The sequence below is a fragment of the Nerophis ophidion genome, linkage group LG25 (genome assembly GCF_033978795.1).
Source record: "Nerophis ophidion isolate RoL-2023_Sa linkage group LG25, RoL_Noph_v1.0, whole genome shotgun sequence".
Taxonomy (NCBI): domain Eukaryota; kingdom Metazoa; phylum Chordata; class Actinopteri; order Syngnathiformes; family Syngnathidae; genus Nerophis; species Nerophis ophidion.
This window is the reverse complement of record NC_084635.1, coordinates 5,624,957-5,648,625: the sequence shown is the minus strand read 5'-3', so window position 1 is coordinate 5,648,625 and position 23,669 is coordinate 5,624,957. Positions and strand designations below refer to the sequence as shown.

At 36.2% G+C, this 23,669-nt stretch overlaps 1 protein-coding gene across 1 annotated transcript in view; it reads left to right on the top strand.

Moving 5' to 3' along the window:
* lrp4 (low density lipoprotein receptor-related protein 4) overlaps nucleotides 1-23,669 on the top strand; it is a 475,714-nt gene that overhangs the window by 379,720 nt on the left and 72,325 nt on the right. Inside the window, exons 15-18 of the mRNA XM_061887739.1 lie at nucleotides 13,422-13,598; nucleotides 18,793-18,918; nucleotides 22,122-22,330; nucleotides 22,857-22,938. Coding sequence (XP_061743723.1) covers nucleotides 13,422-13,598; nucleotides 18,793-18,918; nucleotides 22,122-22,330; nucleotides 22,857-22,938 — 594 coding nt within the window. The remainder of the gene's footprint in view (nucleotides 1-13,421; nucleotides 13,599-18,792; nucleotides 18,919-22,121; nucleotides 22,331-22,856; nucleotides 22,939-23,669) is intronic.

The window sequence follows — 23,669 nt, the reverse complement described above, 5'->3', positions numbered from 1 at the left end:
GTAATATTAGGACTCTTTTCCTAAAATTGCCAACATTTTTAAGCTTTTCGTGTAAAATTGTGACTTGTTGAGTAAAATTAAGTTTTACTATAATACTGCCAAAATTCAAAGTTTTTTTTGTGAAATTCCAGCTCATTTTTCACAACAAACCTTTTTATATTTGCAGAGTATGTATATATTATTAATGTTGTGAATACAAAGCTTTATATATCTAGAAGGGGTGGTCCTAAAAAGGTAGGCATTATTCCGAGGTCTCAAGAAGGTCACAAATACAAAAAAGTGTCTGGGAACAAGTTCTCATACTATTTCTGTTTCTGTAATATTGCAATAATAGCATGTTAAAATTATTACTTTAATAACAAGTGTGTGTAAAAATTTGAAGTGCTCCCCCTCTGGCCAACATATGTAATAACAAGTGTGTAAGAAATCGAAATGCGCCCCCTTTGGCCAAAATTAATTTAGAAAATAAAATATATATTAATATAGAGACATACTATAATAACTTGAAGTAAATAATGAAGATTAAAAACCATTTAAAAACAAAAAATTAAAAAATGCTTTTTTTTTTTACTAAAAGCAGTCTTTTTTTTAAAATGTATCAACTTCTTTCTTATAAAATAAGGATGCAAAATGCCGACATTTTGTCATTTAAATTCTGAGTTTCATCACAATATTGCCAATTTTTGTGTACAATTTTCTTGTAAAATGGTGAAATTTTTGGACTAAAATTATGACTTGCCAAGTAAAATTCCAATTATTATAATAATGCCAATATTTCAAAGTTCTCTTGTAAAATTGTGACTTTTTTCGAGTACAATTAGGACTCATTAAAAATGAGGGTGGTCCCAAAAAGGAAGGATTTTTCAAATTGACTGTGTGTCGGTTTTAAAAGGGCTCCCCCTTGGTCAACTTATGAAATAACAAGTGTGTGTAAAATACTTTAAGTGCTCCCCGTCTGGCCAACATATGTAATAACAAGTGTGTGTAAGACATTGAAATGCACCTCCTTTGGCCAAAATTTATTTAAAAAATAAAATATATATTAATATAGAGACATTCTGTAATAACTTGAAGTAAATAATAAATATTACAAAAATAAGTATTTTTATTTATTTTATTTTTTTTACTAAAAGTGCTCTTTTCTCACAATTGTTGACTTCTTTCTTATGAATTGGAACAATTTCGCATATTTTTTTTCTGTAATATTGCAATATTTTCTCATAAAATTATTACTTTTTTATGTAAAATGCTTACTTTTTCATGCAAAATAGCGACATTTTGTCATGTAAAATTCTGAGTTTCATCACAATAATGCCAATTTTTGTGTAAAATTTTCTTGTAAAATTGTGAAACTTTTTGAGTAAAATTAAGACTTGTCAAGTAAAATTCCAATCATTATATTATTGCCAATATTTCAAAGTTCTCTTGTAAATTTGTGACTTGTCGAGTACAATTAGGACTCTTTTCATAAAATTGCCAACATTTTAAGCTTTTCTTGTAAAATTTTGACTTGCGTTGAGTAAAATTACGACTTTTACTATAATGCTGCCAAGTTTTTCTTGTGAAATTCCAACTAATTTTTCACATGTAATAACAAGCGTGTAAGAAATTGAAATGCGCCCCCTTTGGCCAAAATTAATTTAGAAAATAAAATATATATTAATATAGAGACATACTATAAAAACTTGAAGTAAATAATGAGATTAAAAAGCAGTCTTTTTTTAAATGTGTCAACTTCTTTCTTATAAAATAAGGATGCAAAATGCCGACATTTTGTCATTTAAATTCTGAGTTTTATCACAATATTGCCAATTTTTGTGTACAATTTTCCTGTAAAATGGTGAAATTTTTGGACTAAAATTATGACTTGTCTAGTAAAATTCCAATTATTATAATAATGCCAATATTTCAAAGTTCTCTTGTAAATTGTGACTTTTTTCGAGTACAATTAGGACTCATTAAAAATGAGGGTGGTCCCAAAAAGGAAGGATTTTCAAATTGACTGTGTCGGTTTTAAAAGGGCTCCCCCTGGTCAACTTATGAAATAACAAGCGTGTGTAAAAAACTTTTAAGTGCTCCCCGTCTGGCCAACATATGTAATAACAAGTGTGTGTAAGACATTGAAATACGCCCCCTTTGGCCAAAATTAATTCAAAAAAATAAAATATATATTAATATAGAGACATACTGTTATAGCTTGAAGTAAATAATAAATATTAAAAACCAATTACAAAAATAAGTATTTTTATTTATTTATTTTTTTTACTAAAAGTGCTCTTTTCTCACAATTTGTTGACTTCTTTCTTATGCAATGGAACAATTTCGCATATTTTTTTTCTGTAATATTGCAATATTTTCTCATAAAATTATTACTTTTTTATGTAAAATGCTTGCTTTTTCATGCAAAATAGCGACATTTTGTCATGTAAAATTCTGAGTTTCATCACAATAATGCCTATTTTTGTGTAAAATTTTCTTGTAAAATTGTGAAACTTTTTGAGTAAAATTAAGACTTGCCAAGTAAAATTACAATCATTATATTATTGCCAATATTTCAAAGTTGTCTGGTAAATTTGTGACTTTTTTTCGGGAACAATTAGGACTCTTTTCATAAAATTGCCAACATTTTAAGCTTTTCTTGTAAAGTTTTGACTTGTGTTGAGTAAAATTAACTTTTACTATAATACTGCCAAAATTCAATGTTTTTCTTGTGAAATGCCAGCTCATTTTTCACAACAAACTTTTTTATATTTGCAGAGTATGTATATATTATTAATGTTGTGAATACAAAGCTTTATATATCTAGAAGGGGTGGTCCTAAAGAGGTAGGCATTATTCGGAGGTCTCAAGAAGGTCACAAATACAAGAAAGTGTGTGTGTGTGTGTGTGTGTGTGTGTGTGTGTGTGTGTGTGTGTGTGTGTGTGTGTGTGTGTGTGTGTGTGTGTGTGTGTGTGTGTGTGTGTGTGTGTGTGTGTGTGTGTGTGTGTGTGTGTGTGTGTGCGTGCGTGTGTTCGCGAGCTGGATGCGCGCCAAATTCCTGGAGCCGGACAGTGGGCGGGGTGTGGCAGTTTAATCCCCCTACCAGCCTGCACACCTGTGGACCCTGAGGTGGGGGGTCGGACTAGATGAGGGGGTGTGTGAACTTGATCTGGGTGTACATGAAGTACATGTGCCTGGAGATACTACAGGGATGTCTCTTTCATAAGGCGGCGGCCCTTTAATGGGACACAGTCTCCCCCTCAGGGGGCAGTCAATAGAGCAGAAGAACAGCACCCCCTAGTGGAAGGTTCTGCCTGGCCTAAATAGCAGGAAAAGGACTTTCTTCTATTTTTGTCCTATTCTTACGTCCACGGTGATTTATTAGGCGCTTCCGATGAGGCCCATATACCTAATTTTACGGACCATAGCGCACTGGTCTATTTTTCCGTCTTTTTTCATATACAGTGGGGCAAAAAAGTATTTAGTCAGCCAGCGATTGTGCAAGTTCTCCCACTTCAAATGATGACAGAGGTCTGTCATTTTCATCATAGGTACACTTCAACTGTGAGAGACAGAATGTGAAAAAAACATCCAAAAATGTTAAAGAAGTTATTTGTAAATGATGGTGGAAAATAAGTATTTGGTCAACCATTCAAAGCTCTCACTGATGGAAGGAGGTTTTGGCTCAAAATCTCACGATACATGGCCCCATTCATTCTTTCCTTAACACGGATCAATCGTCCTGTCCCCTTAGCAGAAAAACAGCCCCAAAGCATGATGTTTCCACCCCCATGCTTCACAGTAGGTATGGTGTTCTTGGGATGCAACTCAGTATTCTTCTTCCTTCAAACACGACGAGTTGTGTTTATACCAAAATGGATACATGGATGATACAGCAGAGGATTGGGAGAATGTCATGTGGTCAGATGAAACCAAAATAGAACTTTTTGGTATAAACTCCAAAAAAGTAAAATGTATGACTTTTTAAAACAGACATAGAGAGAAGTACAGAGCGCCAAAAAACCTTAAAGTCACTGCCTTTGCCTGCCTTCCCAGTAACATAATATCTACGGCTTTTCACGCACACAAGCGAATGCAAGGCATACTTGGTCAACAGCCATGCAGGTCATACTGAGGGTGGCCGTATAAACAACTTTAACACTGTTACAAATATGCACCACACTGTGAACTCACACCAAACAAGAATGACACACATATTTCGGGAGAACATCTGCACTGTAACACAACAGAACAAATACCCGGATCCTTTGCAGCACTACCTCTTCCGGGACGCTACTCTATACACCCCCCGCTACCCCCTACCCCAACTTCCCCCTCATTTAATGAGCCGGACCTGACGTCAGGTGGATACAACCTGTACACACTTACTCTCAGGGTCCAAAAGGGAGCCTCTAGTACAAGGGTGTCAAACTCAAATACAGAGTGGGCCAACATTTAAAATGGAACAAAGCCGCGGGCCAAGATTGAATAAATTAACCTTTTAATAGGGACCCAAACAAGTTTTGCATTGAATATTGAACAAGCAAGGCTTATATAACTTTATAGTGACATGCAAAGTCGAGTTTCAAATCATCCATCCAGCCATCCATTTTCAACCGCTTGTCCCTTCTGGGGTCGCTGCAGCCTATCTCAGCTGCATTCGGGCGGAAGGCAACGTACACCCTGGACAAGTCGCCACCTCATCACAGGGCCAACACAGATAGAGAGACAACATGCACACTAGAGCCAATTTAGTGTTTCCAATCAACCTATCAATAATGATTTAAAAATATCAATGACATATCAAATAAAATGTAAATAAAAATTGGAGGTGGGGGGCAGGTTTGGTGGTAGCGGGGGTGCATATCATAGCATCCCGGAAGAGTTAGTGCTGCAAGGGGTTCTGGGTATTACGTGTGTTACGGTGCAGATGTTCTCCCGAAATGTGTTTGTCATTCTTGTTTGGTGTGGCGCATATTTGTAACAGTGTTAAAGTCGTTTATACGGCCAACCCAGTGTGACCTGTATGGCTGTTGACCAAGTATGCCTGGCATTCATTGTCGTGTGTTAAAGCCGCATATATTATGTGACTGGGCCAGCACATTGTTTCTATGGCGGAAAAGCGGACGTGACAACAGGTTGTAGAGGACGCTAGAGGCAGTTGCCTTCGAGGCACGCCCCCCAATATTGTTGTCCGAGTGGAAATCGGGAGAAATTCGGAAGAATTGTTGCCCCGGGAGATTTACGGGAGGGGCAGTGAAATTCAGGAGGGTTGGCAAATGCATTGTTACAGCGGCATAGCCCATGTATAATACCGGCGGGCCAGCTCTAATCTTAATTTGATATTACCTCAAGGGCCAATTAAATCATACGGCGGGCCAAATTTGGCCCACGGGCCAGAGTTTGACACCCAAGCCTTATATGTCAACCACAACTTCAGATCTGTTGATACAAAGTGTTGTTTAGGACAGGGGTGCCACCTCCTTTTCATTGAGGGCCACATCGCAGTTATGGGTGCCTTTAGAGTGCCACATTTGACAATGAGTAATGTATGAATATACATGTACACATATAATACATTAACCATATATTTATATTAGAAAAGCTGCAAAAAAATCTAAATTTTTCTTTTTCAAACTGTCAGCTGAGTCACCAGAATTTTACAGTAAAATCAGTGTTATTTTCTGCAGTATATAAAAAAATTGAATAAATGGAATGGAAAAGCAATAGCACTGTTTTAGTGGTAAAATTCATCCAACACAACTGCTAGTTTTTTTTACCGTAAAATCATGTTGTTTAAATTGTTTTTTTTAATTTGAATGTTTTAGTGTCTTACTGTATATGGGCAAAAAAATTTAATAAAGTTGATTTACTGTAAAAAAAAAACTATGTCGGTGGAATGTAACCGTAAAATCTACTGTCAATTTTACAGTCTACAATCCATCCATTTTTTACCGCTTGTCCCTTTTTGGGTGGCGGGGGGTGCTGGAGCCTATCTCAGCTGCATTCAGGCGGAAGGCGGCGGGTACAATTTGATTGATAATTTGTTTTGAAACCACAAGTCAAGCAGATATTTAAGGACAGTATTTATCTTTTAACAAAAAATATTTCTGGAATACATGATCCATCCATCCATTTTCTACCGCTTCTTCCCTTTCGGGGTCGCGGGGGGCGCTGGCGGCCTATCTCGGCTACAATCGGGCGGAAGGCGGTGTACACCCTGGACAAGTCGCCTCCTCATCGCAGGGCTGAATACATGATAATATAATATTTTGATAATATTGAATTTTAAAAGACATGCAATTGCATGCAGTACATGAGTTTTAATGTATGAGGAGAAATAAATATATTTAATAAGAAAAGATTAAGCATTTTAATAATGCATATTATTTCCAGCCTTTCTCGGGCCAGATAAAATAATGTGGCAGGCCAGATTTGGCTGTGTTTTATAGCCTTTCTGCCAGAAAGAACAGTTTCTTTTTTTTTTTTTATGAATATAAAATTGCAAAACGTGCAATATTCCTAAAAAAAAAGTTGCAGAGTGAAATATTTTAGGTTGGGTAATTACAGCCTTGAATTCGTCAATAATTAATGATGTTGATGCAGGAGACTAGTAAACAAAAACGATTATTTTTTAAAGTGCTTACAGAGCTAGAATGAGAGGAAAAGTATGCAGGACTCTAGAGTCCAGGCGAGTATTTTATATATGTCTGCCGTTTTATTTATAACTCCTCAACACCATTTGCATTGCATTTCATCATCAAAGCTCTGAGAAATAAGCTCATGGTTTTCTGGCTCCATCTTGTGGTTATGGGGCGCAATTACACCAAAGTCATATTTTACTGTCCTTTCAATGATATTCATTCCAAGGGAAAAAAGCCTAGTAATATACTAGTATTACAGTCTGTTTAAAAAGTATTCATAATTCAAGTAATTGTTTTTTGATGTATTTTTAATCGATTAAGTGTCGTTTCAAATAAGAATTGCAAATTATTTCCCAAATTGTTTTTTTTTGTTGATACTCCTACTTGTGGGGCACAAAATGACTGTGGTAAGAGAAAATATTATTATTATTCGGTCCGTAGCAAAGTTCGTACATTAAGTGGTTTGTAAATCAAGGTTTTACTGTACTGGAATTATGAGAACTTTTAGATCCATTTATAGATCGTTTTCTGACTCTGAGACCTCTCCTACACTAAGGTTATCCAGGGTAAATCCCACCTAACTGAATCCTTGTCCACAAACACACCCGCAATGGTCGTTTAAAGGCCTACTGAAACCAACTACTACCGACCACGCAGTTTATATATCAATGATGAAATATTAACATTGCAACAAATGCCAATACGGCCGGTTTAGTTTACTAAATTGCAATTTTAAATTTCGCGCGGAAGTATCATGCTAAAACATCGCGGTCTGATGTAGAAGACATTTTGGTCCAGCACCGTTCACAGCTATAAGTTGTGTCTTTTCATCGCATTCATCCGTGTTGCTGAATCTTTTGCAATTTGTTCAATTAATAATGGAGACGTCAAAGAAGAAAGCTGTAGGTGGGAAGCGGTGTTTCCTTGTTTACATTCCCGAAAGATGACGGTGAAGCTTTACTATGGAACAGAGCGGTCAAGCGAACATAGTTCCCTACCACATGTCAACCGGCAGGTTTTGGTGAGAAAATGGTGGTAATAAGTCGGCTCTTACCGTGGACATGAGCGGAGAGCTTGCGTTGTTCCTACTGCACCTGTCAAATAGGCAGCTGCGACTTTCTTGCCTCTCGCCCCCGACCGTCGGATGTTTCCACCGTGAAGGAGGGGGAAAAAAAATAAATGTCAGCCCGGGCCGACCGGCTGCCTTCGCCTCGTCGAGAAACGTGGCTTCCCTCGGAGACACTGGCGTTCACCCTTCCGACCTTCAGGTTGTATAATCTCACTAAAACACAATAAACAGATACGTGATATTCCAGAATTCCATCCATCCATCCATTTTCTACCGCTTATTCCCTTCTGGGGTCACGGGGGGCGCTGGCGCCTATCTCAGCTTCAATCGGGCGGAAGGCGGGGTACACCCTGGACAAGTCGCCACCTCATCGCAGGGCCATATTCCAGAATTATCCTAGTAAATTTGTCTAATAATATTCCAGAATTATCCTTGTAAATTTGTCTAATAACATATAGGGCGGTAGAGCGGAAGTGCCAGCAACTTGAGGGTTGCAGGTTCGATCCCCGCTTCCACCTTCCTAGTCAATGCCGTTGTGTCCTTGGGCAAGACACTTTACCCACCTGCTCCCAGTGCCACCCACACTGGTTTAATTATAACTTAGATATTGGGTTTCACTATGTAAAGCGCTTTGAGTCACATAAGGAAAAAAGCGCTATATAAATATAATACACTTCACTAATAACATCTGAATCGCTCTGCCGTCTAGTGTTTTTTTAATTTAATTTTTATTTTTTTCTAGTCCTTCACTTTCACTTTCCTCATCCACAAATCTTTCATCCTCGCTCAAATTAATGGGGAAATCGTCGCTTTCTCGGTCCGGATCACTCTCGCTGCTGGTGGCCATGATCGTAAACAATGTTCAGATGTGAGGAGCTCCACAACCCGTGACGTCACGCGCACATCGTCTGCTACTTCCGGTACAGGCAAGGCTTTTTTACTAGCGACCAAAAGTTGCGAACTTTATCCTGGATGTTCTCTACTAAATTTATCAGCAAAAATATGGCAATATCGCGAAATGATCAAGTATGACACATAGAATGGACCTGCTATCCCCGTTTAAATAAGAAAATCTCATTTCAGTAGGCCTTTAAAGGGGAACATTATCAGCAGACCTACGTAAGCGTCAATATATACCTTGATGGTGCAGAAAAAAGACCATATATTTTTTTAACCGATTTCCGAACTCTAAATGGGTGAATTTTGGTGAATTAAACGCCTTTCTGTTTATCGCCGCCATTTTCATTTTCAACACATTACAAACACCGGGTCTCAGTTCTGTTATTTTCCGTTTTTTCGACAATTTTTTGGAACCTTGGAGACATCATGCCTCGTCGGTGTGTTGTCGGAGGGTGTAACAACACTAACAGGGAGGGATTCAAGTTGCACCACTGGCCCGAAGATGCCAAAGTGTCTGCCGCCAGACCCCCATTGAATGTGCCAGAGTGTCTCCACATTTTACCGGCGATGACAGACATGGCACAGAGATGTATGGATAACCTGCAGATGCATTTGCAATGATACATTCAACGAAATCACAAAGGTGAGTTTTGTTGATGTTGACTTATTTGCTAATCAGACATATTTGGTCGCGGCGTGACTGCCAGGTAATCGATGCTAACATGCTATTTACCGTCGGTGCTAAAGCAGACATGGCACAGAGATGTATGGATAACCTGCAGATGCATTTGCAACTATATTACGTTTCCTTCCACCCACATTTAATGCGAAACAAACACTTACCAATCGAAGGATTTAAGTTGCTCCAGTGTCAAAAGATGCGAAAGTCCTGATCGTTTGGTCCGCACATTTTACCGGCGATGCTCACGCAGCTATTCGGCCATGCTATGGCTATGAATAGCGTCAATAGCTATTCGCTCAATAGCTTCAGTTTCTTCTTCAATACTTTCATACTCCAACCATTCGTTTCAATACATGCGTAATCTGTTGAATCGCTTAAGTCGCTGAAATCCGAGTCTGAATCCAAGCTAATGTCGCTATATCTTGCTGTGGTATTCCCATTGTTTGTTTACATTGGCAGCACTGTGTGACGTCACAGGGAAATGGATAGTGGCATCGCAAATAGCGAAAATCAAGCACTTTAAAGCTTTTTTAAGGGATATTTGGAGACCGGTAAAATTTTGAAAAAAATTTCGAAAAATACAACATGCCACTGGGAACTGATTTTTATGGTTTTTAACCCTTTTGAAATTGTGATAATGTTCCCCTTTAAATGATAGTTTAGCGTGGCTGAAATTGGGCTTAGGCTAAATAAGTATTCGTTTAAGTGGTTAGCCGGCTTAGTGTAGACATTGCCTGAAGCAAGTAGAAAAAAAGACCAAAAAGAATGTATTTTGATCCTTCCACCTTGGCCCAGGTGTGCTTGAGGTGATACCGGCTGCCTGATCTTATCTCGACATGAGGGAGACAAATAATACACCCTCTTGCTCCCCAGCATCCCCCTTGCAGCCATGGAGGCAGATAGCTTTGACATGGTCACCTTCTTCCATGTCACCCGCACACGCACTCGGTCCCCCTTCGCTCCGGTTCTTTCCGGGACAGCTGGGCGAGCAGCTGCGGTGCTGACGGGGGCCACGGAGCGCCGCGCCGCAGTTATGTCCCCTTTAACCTACATGTGGCACCTCTCGCTGCTCGCACACCACAATGGGATCTGTCACCCTCTCTGTTGATGGAAGTTATGCAGCATCGCTTCCAGATGGACATAAATCCGCCGTGATTATAATCTATGCCACAATATGTCTAAAGTCTGCTGGTGGTCTCTCTTAGGGATTCATTTTTCTCTCGGTACTTGGCAGCGGTTAATTGGACCTACGGGTTCGGAAACATAAATTATGCGACCGCATGGAAATGATGCTTTTATGCTGCGTGTTCATGAAAACTCGACCGTATAAACTTCAACTAAGAACATTAGGCACAGCCAATGCGAGATCTGTGATGTAAGCATTTGGAAACCCGATTTTCCGGACTATATAGTGCAGGGGTGTCCAAAGTGCGGCACAGGGGCCATTTGCAGCCCACAGGTCATTTTTTAACGGCCCCACGGCACATTGTATAAATACTTTTTTTTTTAAAACATAAAAAGTGTTATTAAAGAGCCATCAGGTGAAATATAACAAGAAAATGTTGCAATGTTGACTCTAATAAGACAAAGCTGCCATACAGGCTGTTTTTTTCTTTAAAAAATAATAATAAATCAATGACATTATGAATTGTTGACCTATTTAAGGCTCCAATAACGTCACATTAAATAATCCACTTTGAGAAATTATTTGGAGAAAATGTTTCATATTTTGTGTTTGCTATGTAAAAAAGTAAGCTGTTTTTCTTCTTATAATTTTTTTTTAAAGGTCCTAAAACAAACAAACAAACAAAAAACACAAACAACAGTAAAACCTATAATATGTAGTTCGTCTGGAGGTTATTGTGTTAAAAGTAAACAGTTAATAAATTGTATGATTTATTTTTTTTAACACTTTAATGAGTTGTCCAGGGTGTACCCCGCCTTCCGCCCGATTGTAGCTGAGATAGGCGCCAGCGCCCCCCGCGACCCCAAAAGGGAATAAGCGGTAGAAAATGGATGGATGGATAAATAGTAGGACCCTTTTGTATCCCCAATAATTGTTGTGTGAAGTGAAGTGAATTATATTTATATAGCGCTTTTCTCTAGTGACTCAAAGCGCTTTACATAGTGACACCCAATATCTAAGTTACATTTAAACCAGTGTGGGTGGCACTGGGAGCAGGTGGGTAAAGTGTCTTGCCCAAGGACACAACGGCAGTGACTAGGATGGCAGAAGCGGGAATCGAACCTGCAACCCTCAAGTTGCTGGCACGGCTGCTCTACCAACCGAGCTATACCGTGTAATTTGTTTTTAAGGGTCATTGCTAAAAAAAAAAAAAAAAAGAATTTAAATCAATGTTGTTATGAGTTATTGACCTTTTTAAGCCTCCAATTATTATATAATCTCAAATATTCCACTTTAAAATTTTATCGGGTACATATTTTGTGGGGGTTTTTTCCATGAAAAAACAGGGGTTTCTGTGACAAAAAGAGCATACAACTTAAATCTTTAAAAACGTTATATTGACAGATGGACCTAATGTTGATGTAGAGATTTAAACCTTGAATGATAATAAAAATAATAATACTGAATAATGCCACATTTTTTATATTTTTTGGACCAAAACCCATTAGGGTCCCCGGGATCAAGCCTGAGTGGAGGCCCAAATGTATAATTTTTTAAACATACATTGTATTGGTTTTTAACATAAATAATATCAAAATGGCCCCCGCTTGCTTTGATATTCCAGTCTGCGGCCCTCAGTGGAAAAAGTTTGGACACCCCTGATATAGTGCAACGAGATTTGAGCCGTACCCACAAAATTTTAGAAAAAACGTTATACAAAATTTCTTACACACAGTCGCGATCAAAAGTTTACATACACTTGTAAAGAACATAATGTCAGGGCTGTTTTGAGTTTCCAATCATTTCTACAACTCTTATTTTTTAGTGACATCACATGGACAAACATGAGACCTTCTGAAGGAATGTTCTATGGTCAGATGAAATAAAAAAGTAGCTGTCAACGTTAAACTGCCTGGCCGCTGCCAAACCAGAGTTCTGCTCCGTATACTTCACAACCGCTAGCTTGAACTTGAAGTCAAACTTTCTGTTCTTCTTCCCCCTTAAAGTATTCCCGTCCATCAGTTGGTCTGTACCGGTATCCTGTTCATTCAACTCACTGCAACTGTTCCTTGCCATGTTGAAACTTTTCCTCGTGGGTTCGTTGTTGTCGTTGAGTGTGTGTTACGCTATATGCGGTGTCCCATTGCAATATGTTGATTACCCAGAATCCCCACGTAACGTAAGCCATCACGGCACAGACTCCGTTAAGCCTTTGATTGTCATGTAACTCTCTGGACTCCACGCGTCCGCTGTTACTGTAATTACCAGATTTACTGCACCTTTGCTTTTTATTCTAGCTTTATAAATTGGGCTTAATGAAATCAATATGATTTTAATCTAAATTATGCAAATAACAGCCCATTTGGACATAAGCGGTTATTAGGAAGAGGCGGTTAATTCACAAAATGGGGTCGGACCCCGGGCGGCTATTAGGACAAGGGCGGTTATTTGCCCAAGGGCGTTTATTTGGTAATATACGGTATATTGTAAAACTTACAAACGCGTCTTGTAGCGATGAATGAAGAATCCATACAAATAGAAATGCTACGGATGACAAAAAGGTGGAACGGAACAACCGCACCTCTACTTCCGGTTGAAAGCACCAAATGGAAGGACACTGCAGCACCAGTGGTCAGCGAACTCGTCCGAAAGATGGCGCTGTAGCACAAACAATAACACAACTTTTCAGTGTATTTGCTTGGTCAAACATATAGCTTTCAGTGAAGAAAAATAGAAGCATTTCCCTCACTGTTTAAACAAGCCGCAGGGTTCAAAGCGTAGGAAAGAGGTAGCGGCTTATAGTCCGAAAATATACAGTAAATTGATTAAATAATGCATGGTATGACACTATTTATTTCATACTTATTCATTGTAGAAAGAGTTTAAAATGCATTTTTTTTAATCCTGCCATTGGATTGCCAAATTGTACTGGAATAAATCAAATCGCTTAATTGAATGTGTGCTGTGTTAAGTAATTGTTGTTCCCGGGAATGTTTCAATTACTTGTGTCCTTGCCTTAGGTCTGCCTCACCCGTTTGCCATCACCGTGTTTGAGGACAGCCTCTACTGGACTGACTGGCACACCAAGAGCATCAACAGTGCCAACAAATTCACGGGCAAGAACCAAGAGATCATCCGTAACAAGCTGCACTTTCCTATGGACATCCACACCTTGCACCCCCAGAGGCAACCTGAAGGTCAGGACTCAAAAATCTGTCCATTAACTGATATTTGTATTATTAGAAAGTAGAAAAAGAAGGACGGGCATATGTAACTTGCGGCTCATACCCTGCTTTTTATGGTCCACCCGAGATTCGAGTGTGCGAACTACCGAGCTAAAAGCCCGGACCATCAACCTGATAGCCAGTATTGCTCTTGAGGTTGTCAGGTAGTGGGGTTTACCAACGAGCACACACACACACCCCAGTCACACTGACTGGCCTCATTTACACATATCATGATAATAATGGAAAAAGCAAATGCAAAATCTGAGTTGTCAAAAATTAACATTCTCCTAGAAAACATTTTTAACAGTTAAGAATTTTGTTCTGTATTTAAATTGGGACATGCAACCTACTGGTAATACAGTGATACATTACATACATACATATATACATACATCCATACTGTAATGAAGATATATACATACATACATACATATTGTAGAGACTATACATACATACATACTGTAATGAAGATATATACATACATACATACATACTGTACATACATACATACATTCATACATACATCCATACTGTACAGAATATATATACATACATACATACTGTACAGAATATATATACATACATCCATCCATACTGTATAGAATATATATACATACAAATATACATACATACTTACTGCACAGATTATACATACATACTTACTGTACGGATTATACATACATACTCTACATACATACTGTACATACTATACATATATGCATACTGTACAGACTATACATACATGCATACTGTACAGACTAAATACATTTATATATTCATACTGTACATATACATACATACATACATACATACTGTACAGACTATACATACATACATGCATACATACATACATTCTGTACAGACTATAAATACATACATACTGTACAGACTATACATGTATAAATACATACTGTACAGACCCTACATACATACATACTGAATTATATTATATATATTATTGTATTATATATTGTAAATATATATTGTATATGTATAGGAGGGGGACCTAATAAGTTTACTTCTTCCCACTCCCTTTTGAGCCAATCTTGACATCTACAAAAGATTAGTCACATGTAATGTTTTCAATGTAGGTGTAAAAATAATGTATTTATATATTTCTTTTGTATTTTATGTCATTCTCTTGTTTTATTTGCGTGGCTCAAAATAAACCATTCATTCATACATACAGACTATACATACATATATACTGTACAGCCTATACATACTTAAATACTGTACATACATACATATATACTGTACAGACTATACATACATACTGTACATACATACATATATACTGTACAGACTATACATACATACATACTGTACAGACTATACATACTGTACATACATACATATATACTGTACAGACTATACATACATACTGTAAAGACCAGTGACGTGCTGTCAGGGGAGGCAAGTGAGGCAGTGCCTCATATGCCACCAGGTAGCTTAACCATGAGATGTTCCAACACGTAGTAATAAAATGAAATAAGCTTTAATATGTATCTTTTGGTTTATGCTTTCGATGTGATTTTGGTGTGGTTCCTGTAGATTTTAATCATTTTCATGGTCAGAATCGCGGAAATTCCATGATTCCTAATCAAAACAATGCAGCAGACGAGAAGTGAGGCAGACACAGGCGGTGCCTCCACGGCAACACACAGTGCGTATTGAGCGTGTGCGTGCGAAGGGGCGCACGCTTGTTGCTGCGGGAAAAGGCAGGTCATGAGGCAGCATGTACCTCTGCCTCAAGGTAGGGGGCGATTTATTGTCAACTTGCAGTTCAATGCCTCAGCAGTACTCTGACTGGCCACACTGGGAGAAGTGGGGGCGCTCAACCTGGCAGACACAAGTCTCTCCAGAGAAGCCAGCATTTTTTTTCTTTTCTTTTTTTTTTAAACTGTATTTATAACAAACATGGCATCTTTATTAGAGTAAGCCAGCGTTTGTGGGTGTTTTATGTCAGATGCAAAAATATTGTTTAATTTCTTGGAATGAAATTGAATTAAATGAATGTTTCTGCCAATATGGAGGATTATTTACTGTATCCAAGATGAAATACTTCTCTAAAATGGACTTTAAGACAAGATTAATGTTTTCATGGAGGATAGCTATTGCTGCTTCAGACACAAATACAGAAAGGTAATATACACTCGCAGTATTTATTTTGTTAAACGCAAATGGGACCAAAAATTATTTTAATAACAACTTTATCAAATACTTTTTGGACCCATTTATCATATCATAATATCATTATGGTAACGTTTTTATGAAAGGGAATAACTCCCTTTTTTCCCCTGTAACTCTAATGTGCAACCTAAATCAACAATGACTAGAGCTGCACTTATGAATTCAAGTTTAAAAAATAAAGAAGAAAAATAGTATGTATGCCTCACCTGGTGTTTAGTTCACCGCAAGTCACTGGTACAGACTATACATACATACATACATACTGTACAGACTATACATACATACATACTGTACAGACTATACATACATACATACTGTACAGACTATACATACATACATACTGTACAGACTATACATACATACTGTACAGACTATACATACATACTGTACAGACTATACATATATACATACTGTACAGACTATACATACATACATACTGTACAGACTATACATACATACTGTACAGACTATACATACATACTGTACAGACTATACATACATACTGTACAGACTATACATACATACTGTACAGACTATACATATATACATACTGTACAGACTATACATACATACATACTGTACAGACTATACATACATACATACTGTACAGACTATACATACATACTGTACAGACTATACATACATACATACTGTACAGACTATACATACATACATACTGTACAGACTATACATACATACTGTACAGACTATACATACATACATACTGTACAGACTATACATACATACATACTGTACAGACTATACATACATACTGTACAGACTATACATATATACATACTGTACAGACTATACATACATACTGTACAGACTATACATACATACTGTACAGACTATACATACATACATACTGTACAGACTATACATACATACTGTACAGACTATACATACATACTGTACAGACTATACATATATACATACTGTACAGACTATACATACATACATACTGTACAGACTATACATACATACTGTACAGACTATACATACATACATACTGTACAGACTATACATACATACTGTACAGACTATACATACATACATACTGTACAGACTATACATACATACATACATACATACATACTGTACAGACTATACATACATACATACTGTACAGACTATACATACATACTGTACAGACTATACATACATACTGTACAGACTATACATACATACTGTACAGACTATACATACATACTGTACAGACTATACATACATACATACTGTACAGACTATACATACATACATACTGTACAGACTATACATACATACTGTACAGACTATACATACATACATACTGTACAGACTATACATACAGACTATACATACATACATACATACTGTACAACAGGGGTCACCAACGCGGTACCCGCGGGCACCAGGTAGCCCGTAAGGACCAGATGAGTCGCCCGCTGGCCTGTTGTAAAAAGAGGTTAAACAGCAGCACTTACCAGTGAGCTGCCTCTATTTTTTAAATTTTATTTATTTACTAGCAAGCTGGCCTCGCTTTGCTCGACATTTTTAATTCTAAGAGAGACAAAACTCAAATAGAATTTGAAAATCCAAGAAAATATTTCAAAGACTTGGTCTTCACTTGTTTGAATAAATTCATTAATTGTTTTTACTTTGCTTCTTATAACTTTCAGAAAGACAATTTTAGAGAAAAAAATACAACCTTAAAAATGATTTTAGGATTTTTAAACATATATACCTTTTTACCTTTTAAATTCCTTCCTCTTCTTTCCTGACAATTTAAATACATTTTCAATATTTTTTTTTTTATTGTAAAGAATAATAAATACATTTTGATTTAATTCTTCATTATAGCTTCTGTTTTTTTGACGAAGAATATTTGTGAAATATTTCTTCAAACTTATTATGATTAAAATAAAAATATCCTGGCAAATCTGGAAAATCTGTAGAATCAAATTTTAATCTTATTTCAAAGTCTTTTGGATTTCTTTTAAAATTGTTGTTCTGGAAAATGTAGAAGAAATAATGATTTGTCTTTGTTAGAAATATAGCTTGGTCCAATTTGTTATATTTTCAAACAAAGTGCAGATTGGATTTTAACCTATTTAAAACATGTCATCAAAATTCTAAAATTAATCTTCATCAGGAAAAATTACTAATGATGTTCCATAAATTATTTTTACATTTTTTTAAAAAGATTTGAATTTGCTAGTTTTTCTCTTCTTTTTATCGGTTGAATTTTGAATTTTAAAGAGTAGAAATTGAAGATGAACTATGTTTCAAAATTAAATGTTCTGTTTTTTTCCTGTTTTCTCCTTTTTCAAACCGTTCAATTAAGTGTTTTTTTCATCATTTATTCTCTACAAAAACCTTCCGTAAAAGGAAACAAAATGTACGACGGAATAACAGACAGAAATACCCATTTTTTTTATATATATATAGATTTATTTATTAAAGGTAAATTGAGCAAAATGGCTATTCCTGGCAGTTTATTTAAGTGTGTATCACACTGGTAGCCCTTCGCATTAATCAGTACCCAAGAAGTAGCTCTTGGTTTCAAAAAGGTTGCTGACCCCTGCTGTACAGACTATACAAACATACATACATACTGTACAGACTATACTATACATACTGTACAGACTATGTGGGCCTACCGAGGATGTCGTAGTGGTTTGTGTTGTGGTTTGTGCAGCCCTTTGAGACACTAGTGATTTAGGGCTATATAAATGAACATTGATTGATTGATTGATATACATACATACTGTACAGCCTATACATACATACATACATACATACTGTACAACCTATACATACATACATACTGTACAGACTATACATACATAAATAAATACTGTACAGACTATACATACATACATACAAACATTATATACATTATATACTCTACATACAATACATACACATATATAATGTTGACATTTTTAGAAATATTTTAATTGGTTGTCTGTTTTTTACTTCTCTCTAGGAGGCAAGAACCGCTGCGGCGCCAACAATGGAGGCTGTAGTCACCTGTGTCTCCCTAGCAACAAGACATACACCTGTGCTTGTCCAACTGGCTTTAAGAAGGTGGACCACTACAACTGTGCTAACAGTGAGTTACTCTGCTTTCCTTCAAACTGTGCAGTATATACAGTGTGTGTGTATATATATATATATATGTACATAGTAGGACTGTCAAGGTTAACGCATTAGCTTGTGCGATTAATGACAAAAAAATATTACATTTATCATGTATAAACAAATATTAATTAGGCAATTTGTTTTGTCTGGACATACTTCTTTACTTGAAAAGTTACCTGAGAGGTGTGAGGGTTGTCTTTTGTAGCAACTGGGATTTATCCTAAATGAGCCAAAGTCAAGTGTGATTCATCTAATAGTTTAAAAAAAAATCTGATCAAATTTTTTACATTTGTAATAAATTGTGAAAAATCCCCCCAAAAAGTAAATTAATCACATGTTGGAATTTTTAATTAATCGGGTTTAAACGGGCGGGGGGAAACAAATTTAAATAATGCCATTTTTGAATTTGGATTAATTCCAATGAATCACAGGTTATTGCTCGTTTGCGTAATTTAAATTAACATGAAAAATGGCCCTACTATTTGGACATAAATGCAATTGTATTGCCAGACAAGAACATTTTTCTAATGTTTCACTTGAATGTACGTCATTTATTGGCTTAAAACCTGGTGACAGTTTTATCTAAAGTCCTGTGGGAATTTACTTGGAATTTGGCGTCTCCTCAGTCCTTTTTGCATCGTTTTACGCATTAACCTGATCACTGACCGTAGAACAAACCACGCTGCTTTTCAGATAACCATCCGCAGTTAAGCAAAAAGAGTCAAAATAAATTGTGTGATTAATCTGTGTATATTCATGGTTAATGTGATATTTTTTATGATTAATCACATGAATAAATGTATTATATATATATATATATATATATATATATATATATATATATATATGTATGTATATGTATTTATATATATATATGTATTTATATATATGTATATATATATTTATATATAAGTATATATATATTTATATATATGTATATATATGTATTTATATATATGTGTATATATATATGTATTTATATATATGTGTATATATATGTATATATATGTATTTATATATATGTATATATATATTTATATATATGTATTTATATATATGTATATATATTTATATATATGTATATATTTATATATGTATATATATATATATTTATACACATGTATATATATATTTATATATGTATATGTGTATATATGTATATATATATATATATATATTTATATATATGTATATATATATATGTATATATATATATATGTATATAGATATTTTTTATTTTCAAAACTTAAATATCTATAGTTCAACTTCAGATATATCCGTAGACTTAGTTATTTGTTTTATGTTTTATTCTCTTTTTTTTTTTTTAAAGGAAATCTTGCTTTTTTTAAGACAAAAACACAAAATATGCAAAATATTTTTCAAATTGGAATATTTGACGTGAGTTATTGGAGCGTCTAATAGGTAAGTAATTCATAACAACATTGATTCGTAATTTTTTGACCAATGACAGTTTAGTCAAATCATCACATTAAAGGTATCCCTCCACTCATAAAAGTTTAACAAATAAGTATTGTATAAATGTATATTATTTTTAGTTTCAAAGCCTAAATCTCGATTGATCTGTCCGTCGATTACTCGTTTTTACTATTAGTTCTGCGTTATCCGTCAATATTGCAACATTTTCTCATTACATTACACGTGTTTGCTATGTTTTTTTCATAGTAGTATTGTTAAAAGGTAAACAATTTAGTTGTGAGCTGCACATTGGACACCCCTGCTAAATACTGTATGCAGCACTGAATGTATGCAGGTGCATCTTACTGCATTTGAATAGTGTGCAAAAGTATTTGATTTCAGAAATTTAATCAAAACTACAATTTTCGCAGTTTATTTTCTAAATACAGCTCATACCAGTTGTTTACAATATAAACTTTTTATTAAGTTTTTTTTTATTAATATCTTTGTAAAATATACATTTCAGGTTTTATTGCATTTGAGCTATAATCAACATTATTAAACAATATTTTCTTGAAAAATGTCACTTTGTGTGTATTGGTTTTGTAGAATGAGTCTGTTTTTGAATTGATCTTTTAAAAGAAAATTACTTTCAAAGTTATTAAAATGCACCTGTACATGCATATATACAGTGGGGCAAAAAAAGTATTTAGTCAGCCAGCGATTGTGCAAGTTCTCCCACTTAAAATGATGACAGAGGTCTGTAATTTTCATCATAGGTACACTTCAACTGTGAGAGACAGAATGTGAAAAAAAAATCCAGGAATTCACATTGTAGGAATTTTAAAGACTTTATTTGTAAATTATGGTGGAAAATAAGTATTTGGTCAACCATTCAAAGCTCTCACTGATGGAAGGAGGTTTTGGCTCAAAATCTCACGATACATGGCCTCATTCTTTCTTTCCTTAACACGGATCAATCGTCCTGTCCCCTTAGCAGAAAAACAGCCCCAAAGCATGATGTTTCCACCCCCATGCTTCACAGTAGGTGTGGTGTTCTTGGGATGCAACTCAGTATTCTTCTTCCTCCAAACACGACGAGTTGAGTTTATACCAAAATGGATACATGGATGATACAGCAGAGGATTGGGAGAATGTCATGTGGTCAGATGAAACCAAAATAGAACTTTCTGGTATAAACTCAACTTGTCGTGTTTGGAGGAAGAAGAATACTGAGTTGCATCCCAAGAACACCATACCTACTGTGAAGCATGGGGGTGGAAACATCATGCTTTGGGGTGGTTTTTCTGCTAAGGGGACAGGACGATTGATCCGTGTTAAGGAAAGAATGAATGGGGCCATGTATCGTGAGATTTTGAGGCAAAACCTCCTTCCATCAGTGAGAGCTTTGAATGGTTGACCAAATACTTATTTTCCACCATAATTTACAAATAAATTCTTTAAAATTCCTACAATATGAATTCCTGGATTTTTTTTTCACATTCTGTCTCTCACAGTTGAAGTGTACCTATGATGACAATTACAGACCTCTGTCATCATTTTAAGTGGGAGAACTTGAACAATCGGTGGCTGACTAAATACTTTTTTGTCCCACTATGTGTGTGTGTATATATATATATATATATTTATATAATATACTGTGATTGTTTCAACTTTCTGTATGTCGTTGTACTGTTTTTACTCTTCACCCATTGTTAAGAATAGAAGACTGACCGAAGACCTTTGGTCTTTAATCAGGTCTTGACAAGTTCCTGCTTTTTGCCCGAAGGACGGACATCCGACGAATCAGCTTCGACACAGAGGACATGTCCGATGATGTCATCCCTCTGGCTGATGTGCGCAACGCCGTGGCACTGGACTGGGACGCCAAGGACGGCTACATCTACTGGACCGACGTCACCACGGACTCCATCAACAGAGCCCTGTGGAATGGCAGCAAACAGGAGGTCAGTGGTGTAAAAAAATATTTGGAACCGGCTCGTTTCGCTCAGTTGGTGTGCAGAGGCTGAAATAAATAGTCTGGTGCAAGAATGCCATCTAGAGTCGTAGAGGCAGAAGTGCAACTTATATTGTCGCTCGACCTGGCAAAATTGTGTAGCCATATAAAAAGGTGAAAACATTTTGTGTAGAATTTCACTGAAAAAAAAAGAAAATGTTGGACATAATTCTGCTCTTGTTTTAGGTGAGAACATGGACTCAATGTGAGTCTATAGAAAAAAGACCTGATTCCAATCCCAAACTGAATACAAAGTGTTATTTTTTTGTTTGTTTTTTACACTCACACACAATTTAGAAAACAGACACACAGACTGAGATACGCATTTGCAAATTTGTGACTGGCTTGTCCAGAGTGTGCAATTTATTGAAAAAATATATTTAAAAAAAAAAGTGCAATAATTAATAGTTCAGTGCGTGGCCCTCAATGGAAGCAGGTTTAAAAGTTATGTTTCCTTTTTGTCTGCTTTTTTACAGTTGGTGGTGGACACCAGTCTGGAAAGTCCAGCAGGTTTGGCCATCGACTGGGTGACCAAGAAACTCTACTGGACGGATGCTGGTAATTAACCTCATACAAGTCTAAAAAAAAATCATTTTTCACTGTTTTGTACAAAACCCAAAACCAGTGAAGTTGGCACGTTGTGTAAATCGTAAATAAAAACAGAATACATCCATCCATCCATCCATTTTTTACCCTTTGTCCCTTTCGGGGTCGCGAAGGGTGCTGGAGCTGCATTCAGGCGGAAGGCGGTGTACACCCTGGACAAGTCGCCACCTCATCGCGGGGCATACACTGATAGACAGACAACATTCACACTCACAATGATTTGAAAATCCTTTTTTAACTGATATTCAATTGAATAGACTGCAAAGACAAGATATTTAATGTTCAGACTTAGGAAATGATAAAATCATTCAATTACAATTTAAAGGCAGCAACACATTGCAAAAAAGTTGGCACGGGGCATTTTTACCACTGTGTTACATGGGTGTTGTTGATAAATGGCTTTCGCTTTGCAAAGTAGAGTTTTAACTTGCACTTACAGATGTAGCGACAAACTGTAGTTACTGACAGTGGTTTTCTGAAGTGTTCCTGAGCCCATGTGGTGATATCTTTTACACACTGTCGTTTTTTTGATGCAGTACCGTCTGAGGGATCCAATGTTAAGTGCAGTGATTTCTCCAGATTCTCTAAACCTTTTAATGATATTACCGACATCTGATGGTGAAATCCCTAAATTCCTTGCAATAGCTCATTGAGAAATGTTGTTCTTAAACTGTTCAACAATT